The sequence below is a fragment of the Apodemus sylvaticus genome, chromosome 5 (assembly GCF_947179515.1).
Source record: "Apodemus sylvaticus chromosome 5, mApoSyl1.1, whole genome shotgun sequence".
Classification (NCBI taxonomy): Eukaryota; Metazoa; Chordata; class Mammalia; order Rodentia; family Muridae; genus Apodemus; species Apodemus sylvaticus.
In genome coordinates, this window is record NC_067476.1 from 7,527,756 (window position 1) to 7,539,712 (window position 11,957).

The 11,957-nt window shown below is 47.7% G+C and overlaps 1 protein-coding gene across 2 annotated transcripts; it reads right to left on the bottom strand.

Moving 5' to 3' along the window:
• Positions 1 to 6,933: 6,933 nt before the first annotated feature.
• On the bottom strand, positions 6,934 to 11,944 carry Pierce1 (piercer of microtubule wall 1). 2 transcript variants are annotated; one of them, XM_052181080.1, is made up of 3 exons: positions 11,652 to 11,944; positions 10,385 to 10,463; positions 6,934 to 7,320 (listed from the first exon to the last, which is right to left on the bottom strand). In XM_052181080.1, the coding sequence occupies exons 1-3, from the start codon at positions 11,792 to 11,794 to the stop codon at positions 7,132 to 7,134; spliced, it is 411 nt and encodes a 136-aa protein (XP_052037040.1). In that variant the 5' UTR covers positions 11,795 to 11,944; the 3' UTR covers positions 6,934 to 7,131. The 2 variants fall into 2 exon arrangements, with proteins under 2 accessions (XP_052037040.1, XP_052037041.1); XM_052181081.1 differs by having other exon boundaries at positions 7,221 to 7,274.
• Positions 11,945 to 11,957: the final 13 nt, after the last annotated feature.

Below are 11,957 nucleotides of genomic sequence, written 5' to 3' on the forward strand. Positions count from 1 at the left end.
CTATCCACAACTTGATTTGTCCTTTGTTTGGGGGTCTGTAAACAAAGCCAGGCTTGGGTGGGGTGATGACAGCGCCAAAGGAAAGGAGCTTTGGCCTACAACTGCCTCCCTCAACCCTGTTCCTGCGCCCTTCCAGGTGTGGTGGTTTAAATATGCTTAGCCCAGAGAGTGGCACTATTAGGGGGTGTGGCCTTGTTAAAGGAGGTGTGTCACCATGGGGGTGGGCTTTGAGACCCTCCTAGCTTTCTGAAGACAGTCTTCTAGTGGCATCCAGACAAGATGTAGAAGTCTCAGCTCCTCCAGCACCATGCCTGCCTGGATACTGTCATGCTTCCCACCATGATGATAATGGACTGAACCTCTGAAACTGTAAGCCAGCCCCAATTAAATGTCCTTTATAAGAATTGCCTGGAGGGGGGGGCTAGAGAGAGGGCTCAGCAGTTAAGAACACTGGCTGCTCTTCCAGAGGTCCTGAGTTCAATTCCCAGCAACCCTATGGTGGCTCACAACCATCTGTAATGGGATCTGGTACCCTCTTCTGGTGTGTCTCAAGACAGCTACAGTATATATCCATAAATCTTTAAAAAAAAAAAAAAAAAAAAAGTTGCCTTGGTTGTGGTATCTCTTCACAGCAATGGAAATCCTAAGACATTGGAGATGGCACTAGTCCAGTTTCCTGAAACCAGAATATGTAATGCTTCCTTCCAAGTTTACTGTGCTGTGTGCACCAGAAAAGCTGCTCCTGATACTGGGAAGGACCTCATCCTTGGGCTGAGGACTATGCTATCCACCAGCTATGGCCAGCAACCCCACATGCACGCCGATATCTTGGTTTCTTGTCCTGTTCCTGTGTTAATGATAAAATGCTCTTGACACAGTCAACTTCAGGGTTGATTCTGACTGGTTCAGTTCAAAGATACAGTCTATCATAGCAGGAAAGGCCAGGTAGCAAGATCCCGAAGCAGCTGGTCACATCACCTCTACCATCAGAACATGGGTAAGGGCTTGTGTTGTAGCACTAGTAGCTTTGTGAGAGTCCTGATTTAGCTGGCCTGTTCTGTCTCTTTATGTGTTGCCTTTTCCTGTTCTGGTCCAGAGTGTGGGACTTGAAGATGCTCGGCAGATATCAGGGCCTTCATATGGAATCCCTAGGCTCCAGAACCCTGACCCCCAAACCTCTATTCTCTTTAAATTATAAGCCTAAAATAATTTGTTATATCAACAGGAAATGGAGTAAGGCAGACAGGTAAATTACATCAAAAATTTTTTAGTTTTGTTTTGTTTTCCTGCTTGCTTGCTTTCTAGGCATTGTCTACCTTTGTACCTTCATCAGCTCTTCCAGAAAAAGCATTTTATTGTACATGGCCAATTAAAGCAATTCATGCCCAACCATAGTGCCAGAATGAAACCCACACAGCCCGCAGGCGAGCTTGGTCCCTGTGCCAACCCACATTTTGTTTGCCAGCTGACAATCCTGGCCCAGGCCCCATATTGCCCTGGGCTTTGGAAATGGGGACTGCCCAGCACTCAGTCGCTGGGACAAGTCCACCCTGTCACAGAGGAGGCCAGCTCAGTCACTCTGGGCTAGTCTCAGCATCTGGATTTCCCCACCACAGTACCAACCACCTGCTTTGCTACTGCGAAGGTACCCCTTCTTTACAGCACTTGGTTGATCGACCTTCTTTCCATGGAATGGGGCTGAGGATGTAGCTCAGCTGAGCTTCTGCCCAGCACCACATAAACCAAGGGTGAGAGTAGATGCCTGTCATCCCAGCATTCAGGAGGTTGAAAACGGGGTCAGAAGTTCAAGGACATCCTCAGTGGTGGAAAGAGAAGAGGCGAAACAGAGAAGGGCTGGTGGCATTTAAAGAATATTTTTAATGATTGTTAAACTATTGTCTTAGTTAGGGTTTTACTGCTGTGAATAGACACTATGACCAAGGCAAAGCAAGTCTTATAAATGACAACATCTCACTGGGACTGGCTTACAGGTTCAGAGGTTCAGTCCAGTATCATCAAAGAAGGAACATGGCAGCATCCAGGCAGGCATGGTGCAGGAGAAGCCGAGAGTTCTACATCTTCATCTGCAGGCTGCTAGCAGAATTCTGGCTTCAAGGCAGCTAGGATAAGGGTCTTAAAGCTGACACATCTACTCCAACAGGGCCACATCTTTTAATAGTGCCACTGCCTGGTACAAACCATCCCATTCCACTCCCTGGTCCCCATTGGCATGTCCAAACATGAATCTATGGAGGCCAAACCTAAACATAGCATAATGCAAAATACATTTAGTCCAACTTCCAAAGTCCCTATAGTCTATAGCAGTCTCCACAATGTTAAAAGTCCAAAGTTCAAAGTCTCTTCTGAGATTCATCCACTCACTTAACTGTAATTCCCAAAGCTAAACAGGAAACCAAATGGGCAAACTCCAAACTCTGCATCTCCATGGCTGATGTCAAAGCAGTCTTCAGATCTCCAACTCCTTTTTCATCTTTGTTGATTGCAACAAACTTCTTTCTCCTGGGCTGGTTCCACTCCCTGTTAGCAGCTTTCCTCAGCAGATAGCCCATGGCTCTGGCATCTTGAACATCTTGGGGTCTCCAAGGCAACGTCAATGTTACAGCTTCTTGTTTTGATGTCTGGGATATACTTCTGGGCTCCTCCAAAGGGCTGGCGTCACTTCTCTAAATCTGCGCTCTGTAGCAATTTAAGTTCAAGTTGATCCACCCCTGCTGCTGCTGTTCTTGGTGATCAACCATCCCATGGTACTGGCATTTCCAATACACTGGGGTCTTCTGCTACAACTAGACTTCATAGTCTCTCATAGGCTCTCTTCATAGTACCAAGCCTCACCTCTTTTGCATGACCCCTTCAGTCCTGGGCCATGAACTGCAACTGAGAGTGCACTTCCACCAATGGCCTTCCATGGCCTCTCACAGTGCCAAGTCTCAGCTTCTCTTCATGACCCCTTCATGCCTTCAAAACCAGTACCACCTGGGTGACTCTTACACATTACCAAGTGCAGGTACAGCACGGGGTACAACCTTGCCTATCTCTGGAACACAGTTTCTTTGTGCTCTCAGAAAACACTTCCCAAAAGATTCCACATCAGTGATGCTGTTCTCTTCTTAATCACCACTAATTTCTTAGCTCCAGCTAACCAGCATCAATTGTCCCAGTAATCCCTTCTATTCTGGACTCTAAAGCCAGAGCCATGTGGCCAAAGCTGCTTGCTGGGGCTGGAACATGGCTCCCTCATTCTATTGTATTATCACCAGCTTTCAACTTTCCAACTCCTTCACTGCCTAAGTTTGGCTGTCCTGGAACTTGCTCCATAGACTGACTTTGAACTCAGAGATCTGCATACCTGTCTCCTGAGGACTGGGATTAAAGATGTGGTTCACCAAGCCTGTATTTAAATTTTTCTTCACCTAGAATTTGGTCTGTCCTAGGCTGGCCTTTAACTCAGAGATCTGCTTGTCTTTGACTCCTGGGATTAAAACCTTGCACTACCATGCTTAAACCTGAATTTAGCTGGGTGAGATCTTGCCCCAAGGTCACTACTCCTTTAACCAATTTAATATCCTTGAACAGAGGATTCAGCTCCATTTCACTTCCTGGTCCCCCTTTAACACACAAACCATATTTTTTTCTTTCACAGTTTGCTATGTTTGTCTTAGTCAGGGTTTTACTGCTATGAACAGACGCCATGACCAAGGCAAGTCGTATAAGGACAACATTTAATTGGGGCTGGTTGACAGGTTCAGAGGTTCAGTCCATTATCATCAAGGCAGGAACATGGCAGCATCCAGGCAGGCATGGTGAAGGAGAAGGAGCTGAGAGTTCTACATCTTCATCTGAAGGCTGCTAGCCGAATACTGGCTTCCAGGAAGCTAGGATGAAGGTCTTAAAGCCCTCGCCCACAGAGACACACCTACTCCAACAGGGCCACACCTACTCCAACAGGGCCACACCTTTACTAGTGCCTCTCCCTGGGCCGAGCATATACAGACCATCACACTATTTTCAACAAGACATGATGGTTCACATCTTTAATTCTAGCTCTTAAGAGACAGAGGCAGGTAGATCTCTGCGAGTTCAGGGCCAACCTGGTTTATCTAGTGGGTTCTACACCAGCCAGAGTTATATAGAGAAACCCTTGCAAAAGGCTACAAAATGATTAATTCAGGGGCTGGAGAGATAGCTTCACAGTGAAGAGCACTCTTCTCTTGCTGATGACCCAGGTTCCACTCCCAACCCTTATCAGGTGGCTCCCAGCCTCCTGTAACTCCAGCTCAGGGACCCTCCTCCAGGTTCTTTAGGCCCCTGGACTCATATGGCACACAAACTCAGAACGACATGCACATGTACACAAATAACAAATTTAACATATTGATATATGTGTATATGTGTTTTGCCTGCATGTAAGTGTGTGTACGACCTGGTGCCCTCAGAGGCCCTGCAGCTGGAGTTACAGTTGTGAATCATCATGTGGGTGCTAGGAATTGAACTCATGTACTATGAAAGAGTAACCAGTTTCCTTAACCACTGAGCCATCTCCGCAGACCCTAAATTTAAAGTAATAATTTTTTTTTTTTTTTTTGGAGACAGAGTCTCTCTGTGTAGCCCTGACCATTCTAGAACTGGCTACACAGACCAGACTGGCCTCAAACTCACAGAGATCTGCCTGGTTCTGCCGTGGCCTTCCTCATGCTGGGATTAAAGGCTTTCATCACTTCCTTCCATCCCTAAATAAACTGTACAAAATAAAACAAGGCTGACTTTTCAGTCAGACACCCTGTCTTCCCGGTTTCTACCTCAGACAGGCAGTCTGAAGAGTCTGGCTCCAACCTCAGCTCATAGCTTTTTAATTAAACCAATCGATTTTTTTCCTAGAAGGCATTTCCACTCCAAGTTAGACATTAAGACTGTTGCCAAAGGTTTATTCTGTGCATTAATATTACTGAAGAGAAATAAAAAGGTTTGTTTAATTTTGTGAACAAAATATTAATGACTGTGTGTTAGGATTTCTTCTTTCTGAGCTCAACCCTTCCCAGATTTCCTATAGTGAGAATTCCTCATTCATGGGAATAAAATTAAAAAAAAAAAAAAAACAGGAGTGGAAAGTTGGTTCAGTGGGTGAAGCATATATCTGAAAAAACTAAGGACCTGAGTTTGGGTCCCCACCCTGGCACAGGAGCATGCATCTCTAGCCCTAGTACTGAAGGACAGACACCAGTGGATGCTGGGGTTCACTGGCAAGTCAGTCTAGTGAACTGAAACTCCAGCCTCCAGGTTCTGTGATGGGCTCTATCTCAGAACAAGGTGCAGAGCAATAAAAGAAGACAGCACACGCACACAAGCACATGCTCACAAGCACACATGCACACATGCACACATGCACTCATGCACACATGCACACATGCACACATGAACACAAGCACACATGCACCCAATCATGTACACATGCACACGTGCACACATGCACACATGCACTCATGCACACATGCACACATGAACACAAGCACACATGCACACATGCATACAAGCACACATGCACTTAAGCATGCACACAAGCACACATGCACATAAACATGCACACATGCACACAAACACACATGCACACATGCACACAAGCACACATGCACACAAGCACACGTGCACACAAGCACACGTGCACACAAGCACACATGCAGAGTATAGCCTCACTGTATACAGCCTGGTACTGGAGCACACATACACTAAAAAATAATCAAGATTAGTGTACTGGCTGTTTTTGTGTGAACTTGGCACAAGCTGGAGTCATCAGAGAGGAAGGAGTCTCAGTTGAGAAAATGTCTCTATGAGATCTAGCTGTAAGGCATTTTCTCAATTAGTGATCAATGAGGGAGGCCCAGCTCTCTATGGATGGATGCTGTCATCCCCTGGCTGGTGGTCTTGGGGTCTACAAGAAAGTAGTCTGAGCAAGCCAGGGGAAACAAGCCAGTAAGCAGCACTTGTCCACAGTCTCTGCATCAGCTCCTGCCTCCAGGTTCCCATCCTATTTGAGTTCCTTTCCTGCCGTCCATTGGAATGTGACTGTATAAGCTGAATAAACCCTTTCCTCCCCAACTTGCCTTTGGTCATGTGGTTTTGTTGCAGCAATTTACAACCCTAAGACAGCCAGCAAGATGCCCAAAAGGTGGAATGAAGCACTTGCTGACAAGCCTGACCAAAGAGTTAAAAGAAAATCTAAGCTGGATAGTTGGCCCAGCAGCTAAAAACACATACTATCTTAAAAAGAACCCAGGTTCAGGTCCCAGTATCCACTTAGGGCAGTTCATATCTCCTGTAACTCTAGGAAACCTAACATCCTCTTCTGGACTCCTCAGGCACGCGCGCGCGCTTGCACACACACACACACACACACACACACACACACGCACGCACGCACGCATGCACGCACGCACCACTCACAAACTATTTTAAAATAAAATCTTAAAAAATAAAATGATCAGAGAGAGTGTTTGTGTAAATCTGAGCATTTCCAATCTGGGAAACTAAATGTGGTCAGGCCTGGATAGAACTTGGATGGGAGACATGCAACCTCCATTGACACCATTATCAACAATGACAATCATGGTCAACCTTGGTGCACAGCGTATGTCCCTCCCTGCCCCTCACTGTGGCTGCAGGATGCACCCTTGACATTTGTACTACCAAGTGGGACCCCCCACGTTCTCTGTGGTCTGAGACTTTAGTACTGTCACACATATGCCAACAGCTCCCAAATAAAGGCACTTAGTGGCACTCCCTGGCACACCCCACATTTCAGAACCCCAAGATTCGGGTTCCAAGGTGTGCAGCTCCCCTGCTGCTTCAGGACAAATATGAGACATGGCAGAAATTGAGGCTGGGTCAACTTTTTAATAAAAACAAAGATACCATCAGCATCTTTCCTGTGTGAAATGCAGAACACAAGACATTATGGCCCTATTTGCATATTTTTCTCCTCCGGAAAGGAGAAGTGTTTTCTGAGACGGCAGTGAGATCCGAGCCTTTAGAATAGGGCACGTGTCAAGGAGCAGGGACATCCGTGCTCCCTAAAGCAGCCCTGAGTCAGGAGAGCCCGAGGACAGGCATCCAGCTCCCTTAGTCACAGATGGATGGCCTGTTGACATTGTAACTGGGGTGAAAGTTAAAGCGATCATAGTGGGTGACATGATTGTCGGGGCCTGTCACTAGGCTCTTCTCCAGGCTGACATTAATATTATGACTCCGGAACATTCCAAAAGCTGCATGTTGTCTGGAAAACTTATTTGAAGATGGATAATATACTTTCTGAAAGTCAAACAAACAAACAAGAGGATTAGTGGTGCGTGGTAACACTCAAGCAGTCCGACCGACCGGTACTTTGGACGAAGAGTGAGAATTTTTGAGAAAATACAGCCTCTGATTCTAGGAAGCCCAGAAACCAAGGTGAGTAAGATGGCCTCCTTTGCCCCAACCATCCCAATTTATGCTTGTGTCTAATATGATTAGCACTGCCTCCACGTCCACACTGTATGGACAGCAAGAGAAGTTACAGGATCATCTGTGTGCCACAGCTTCACTCCTAGGTATGACAACAATCATTAACCTGGGGTTAGGTCAGAGTTATACACTGTACACATGTACATGTACACACACACACACACAAATACACACTGAGATCTACTCCTGCTAGCCATGCCTCACTAGGCAAGCCACTAGGCCTGGGTAAGCTTCAGCCTTCTCCTCTGTGAGTGTAGTCACAATACTCTAGAGCAGTGTCTGCAATACGCTACCAAAATACTTATGAAGAGAAAGAGTTGGGTGTGGTGCAGCAAACCTCTAATCCCAGCACTCAAGAGGCAGGTCTCTCTGTGAGACTAAGGCCAGCCTGGTCTACATAGAAAAACCATTTCTTGGAGAGAGAGAGACAGAGACAGACAGACACAGAGAGAGACAGAGACAGACAGACAAACAGAAACAGAGAACACATGTGGACCTCACTTCTGAAGCTCTAGTCCCATGAGTAAACAGCCTCGATGCTTTGGCCATTGACTGGGGTTGCTGGGTAACTGCGATAAGAGGAAACCTCAGGGGCCATGATGAAGAACAAAGAGAGGACTGGCTGGATCCCAGGATCCCTCTCCAGGGCACACCTCCAGAGCCCTGGAAACCCCTATAAAGCCCCACACCCCAATAGCACACACTAGTAACCTGCCTTTAACACACAGACCTTTTGGGGTCAACTCCTCCAAGCCTCAGCAACGAGCTTCTATCGTGTGAGTCAAAACCCTCTGTCAAGTGCTTTAAAAAGACTCCAGGGTGTGATGTACCACCAGCCCAGTGTACTGGAAGGGGCTGCCCTGCTGAGGCCTGAAGCACTCCGTTCTTGCTGAGAATGAGGCCATTGTGAGTCTGGGTGCTCCAGTGAGAGCCTGCCTAGCCACAGTCATTAGAAGACAGGGACGTGTGTGGCCTGTGCATCCTAGTCAGATGGCCTGTCTTCAGACCACCCTGAGTCAAGATTGTCTGATGTTTTCTCTCTTTAGCAGGAGGTACAAGTAAAAAATAAATGATTTCAGGCATTTTTTTTAAGAGGTAAGTTTGAGATCTCCTGGAAAACGGAACATAAAATATAGTATCCAAAGCCGGATGTGGTGGAGCACGCCTTTAACCCCAGCACTTGGGAGGCAGAGTCAGGCAGATCTCTGTGAGTTCGAGACCAGCCTGGTCTACAAAGAGAGTTCAAAGAAAGTCAGGGCTGTCACACAGAGAACTCCTTCCTGTATCTGAGAAAAGGGGGAAAATATAGTGTCCAAATACCATTCCAACACACACAGCTCCCCCCAGTGTTTGCATGGTGTATTGCAGGTGGATCTGATCTATTTGAGCCAATACTGCTACTGGGCTGTGCACTGAACCCTTGGGGGCCATCCCCTCTTGACCCAGTGCTGTGACAAGCTATAATAATGACTATACACCCCTGCAGTATCGTAGACAATAATCCTAAGAGCTGCCCACAGAGTGCAGTAGACTGAGTCAGAAAGCTGAAAAGCCAACCCCAGATGTACTGACTGGTTTTGTGTGTCAACTTGACACAAGCAGGAGTCACCACAGAGAAAGAGCTTCAGTTAAGAAAATACCTCCATGAGATCCAACCGTAAGGCATTTTCTCAATTAGTGATCAAGGTGGGAGGGCCTAGCCCCTTGTGGGTGGTACCATCCCTGGGCTGTATTCTTGGGTTCTATGGGAGAGCAGGTTGAGCAAGCCAGGGGAAGCAAGCCAGTAAGAAACATCCCTCCGTGGGCTCTGCATCAGCTCCTGCTTCCTGGCCTGCTTGAGTTCCAGTCCTGACTTCCTTTGGTGAACCTGGGTGTGAAGCACCACTGTTGAAAAGAGCAGCCTCTTCTTCATGGCCTTTTATAAAGGCAGAAGCAGAAACCCGGGGGTGTGGCTCAATGGGTAGAACACCATGTCTAACGTCTGCAAACCCCCGGCACTTCATGAAACAGGAGTGGTGGAGCACATCCTTAACCCAGCACTTGGAAGGTGGAGGCAAGAGGTTCAGGAGTTCAAAGCTTTGAACTGATTCAGAACTAGCTCTGGCTAACTTGAGACCACGTCTCAAAGAAAAAAGCCAAAGGCAATTACTACCAAGCCTGGTGAGAGGACCAGCTCTTATGGAGTCCTCTGGCCTCCATACATTTGTGTTATGGTCCCTGTCCCACACAGAGAGACAAGGAGAATGCACTTAAGAATGCACAGGCAAGCTGGGCTGTGGTGGCGCATGCCTGTATTCCCAGCACTCTGAGAGGCAGAGGCAGGCAGATTTCTGAGTTCGAGGCCAGCCTGGTCTACAGAGTGAGTTCCAGGACAGCAAGGGCTATACAGAGAAACCCTGTCTCAAAAAAAAACCAAATTAACCCCCCCCAAAAAAACCAAAATAAACAAAGAATGCACAGGCAGCAGTTCCCATGTTCCTGCTTCCGACAGAAACACCTTGCATCTGATTTTGATACATTGACTCCAGAAAATCTTTTCCTGGACTGGCTCTTCAGGGAGTTGTGCCACTCGTATGAACACTTGGCTTCACTAATTTGTCTCCAGGTGACCATGCAAAGGTGTGCATGCCCATGTGAAGAAGTGCGTGCCTGTCTGATGGGGAGAAGAACGCAGAAGCAAGTTTCCTTGGACTTTTCTACCATATATTTTTGCTTCAAAATTGTATTCTACCATCTCTCTGCCCTGCCTTGTTCTAACCCAATTTGAGGTGCCACACATTCATAACGTGAGAATCTGATTTCCAACTCTGACTCCTCACAAGTCTGCTCTTCCAGATGGCACCTCACCCTAGCATGTCTGGCTTGCACTTACCGGCATCTCATGCACTGTGGGAGCTCTGCCCCCATAGGTTTGGTTACTGGTCCTGTACATGGAAACAGCTTCATTGGTCCTGTGGAAAAGAGTGCCTCAGTCAGGGTTTCTATTCCTGCACAAGCATCATGACCAAGAAGCAAGGTGGGAAGGAAAGGGTTTATTCAGCTTACACTTCCACATTGTTATTGATCACCAAAGGAAGTCAGGACTAGAACTCAAGCAGGTCAGGAAGCAGGAGCTGATGCAGAGGCCATGGAGGGATGTTTCTTACTGGCTTGCTTCCCCTGGCTTGCTCAACTTACTCTCTTATAGAACCCAAGACTACCAGCCCAGAGATGGTACCACCCACAAGGGGCCCTCCCTCCTTGATCACTAACTGAGAAAATGTCCCACAGCTCTATTCTCTGTGATAACTCCAGTCTATTGTGGTAAGCTGACACACAAAACCAGCCATTACAGACACATACACTGTTTCTCACACATACTCAGAATAAGTCCGCCAAGTCATAGCCTGGATGAATTTGATTGATGGAACTTTTTTGGAGTTGTCCCATGTCAACAGGGCTCCCACTGAGAGCACTCTCTCCCAGCAGGACTGTCTCTCTAGCCTCCTCTGCCCACCATGGCCCCTGATCCTTCCAAAGGGGGACCCCTACAGGACCCCCAGCCAGCAATGCTGGAGGTCTTGGTGGAACCTTGGCACAGACTGCCACTGCCAGGTATGTTAGCTACCTCGGGGGCAGCGTCTCAGTTTCCAGACCCATTCACCCAGGAGTCCCTCTGCTTTTGAGCCCCAACCTTACAGAGGCCAAGCTTCTGTCAGATGGAGAGGAGGAAGGAAATCTAGTCTGTGAGGCTGCGGTCTGTGATACAGAGGCGGCTCTTCACACCGGAGGCCTCAGCAAGCTGTCTTCTTTCTTGTGGAAAGGGGGTGTGCCTGGCCCTGCTGCACAGAAGTCAAGAGGGCTTCCATCCTTATTCCCAAGAGAACCAGGTTGCCCTGTCAGGTGTAGCTTTAAAGTGTAAACTTTCAGGGGAGCTTTAAAAAATAGAGACATCCCCTGCCTGCTACAAGGCTACATTCACACAAGGTCACTCTTGTGGTTGCTCAGACGTCAGGACCCTAATAGTAATGGTGACAAAAGCCACAGGGTTCGTGTCTGGCTCCTTCTGACCTTAGAAGCCAGGAGCTTGAGAGTTCACATACACAGCCAAAGCTAGGGCCACCCTGCTGCATGAAGGCGGTAGCCTCAGTCTTCCTTACCTGTAGCCATGAAACCACCCCGGATTGTTGAACCGAACTGGGAGCTTCTCGCTAATGCGGTAGTAGTCGCTCGTCTTCTCTGAGGCGGGCTTAGCCTTGGGATCTCCCGGCTCGACGCGCTCTTGGGGTTTTTCTTCAGACATTTGGCCTCCCGCAGGAAACTTGTCCAGGACAGTCAAGTCTGTGGCTGCTGAGCCAAGGCGTCCTGTTGCTAGGCAATGAAGTCACCTGACCAGGAGGCGGGACCGCCTTTTGTAGGCTGCTTTGGCAAGGAGCTGTAGGCAAGTCTAGAATCTTCCTGAGGGC

Coding starts and splice junctions, on each gene's coding strand:
- Pierce1 (XM_052181080.1), bottom strand. CDS start 11,794: ATGTCTGAAGAAAAACCCCAAGAGCGCGTCGAGCCGGGAGATCCCAAG. Junction 10,464..11,651: donor GGGTGGTTTCATGGCTACAG/GTAAGGAAGACT, acceptor TCTTTTCCACAG/GACCAATGAAGCTGTTTCCA. Junction 7,321..10,384: donor CCACAGTGCATGAGATGCCG/GTAAGTGCAAGC, acceptor TTTGACTTTCAG/AAAGTATATTATCCATCTTC.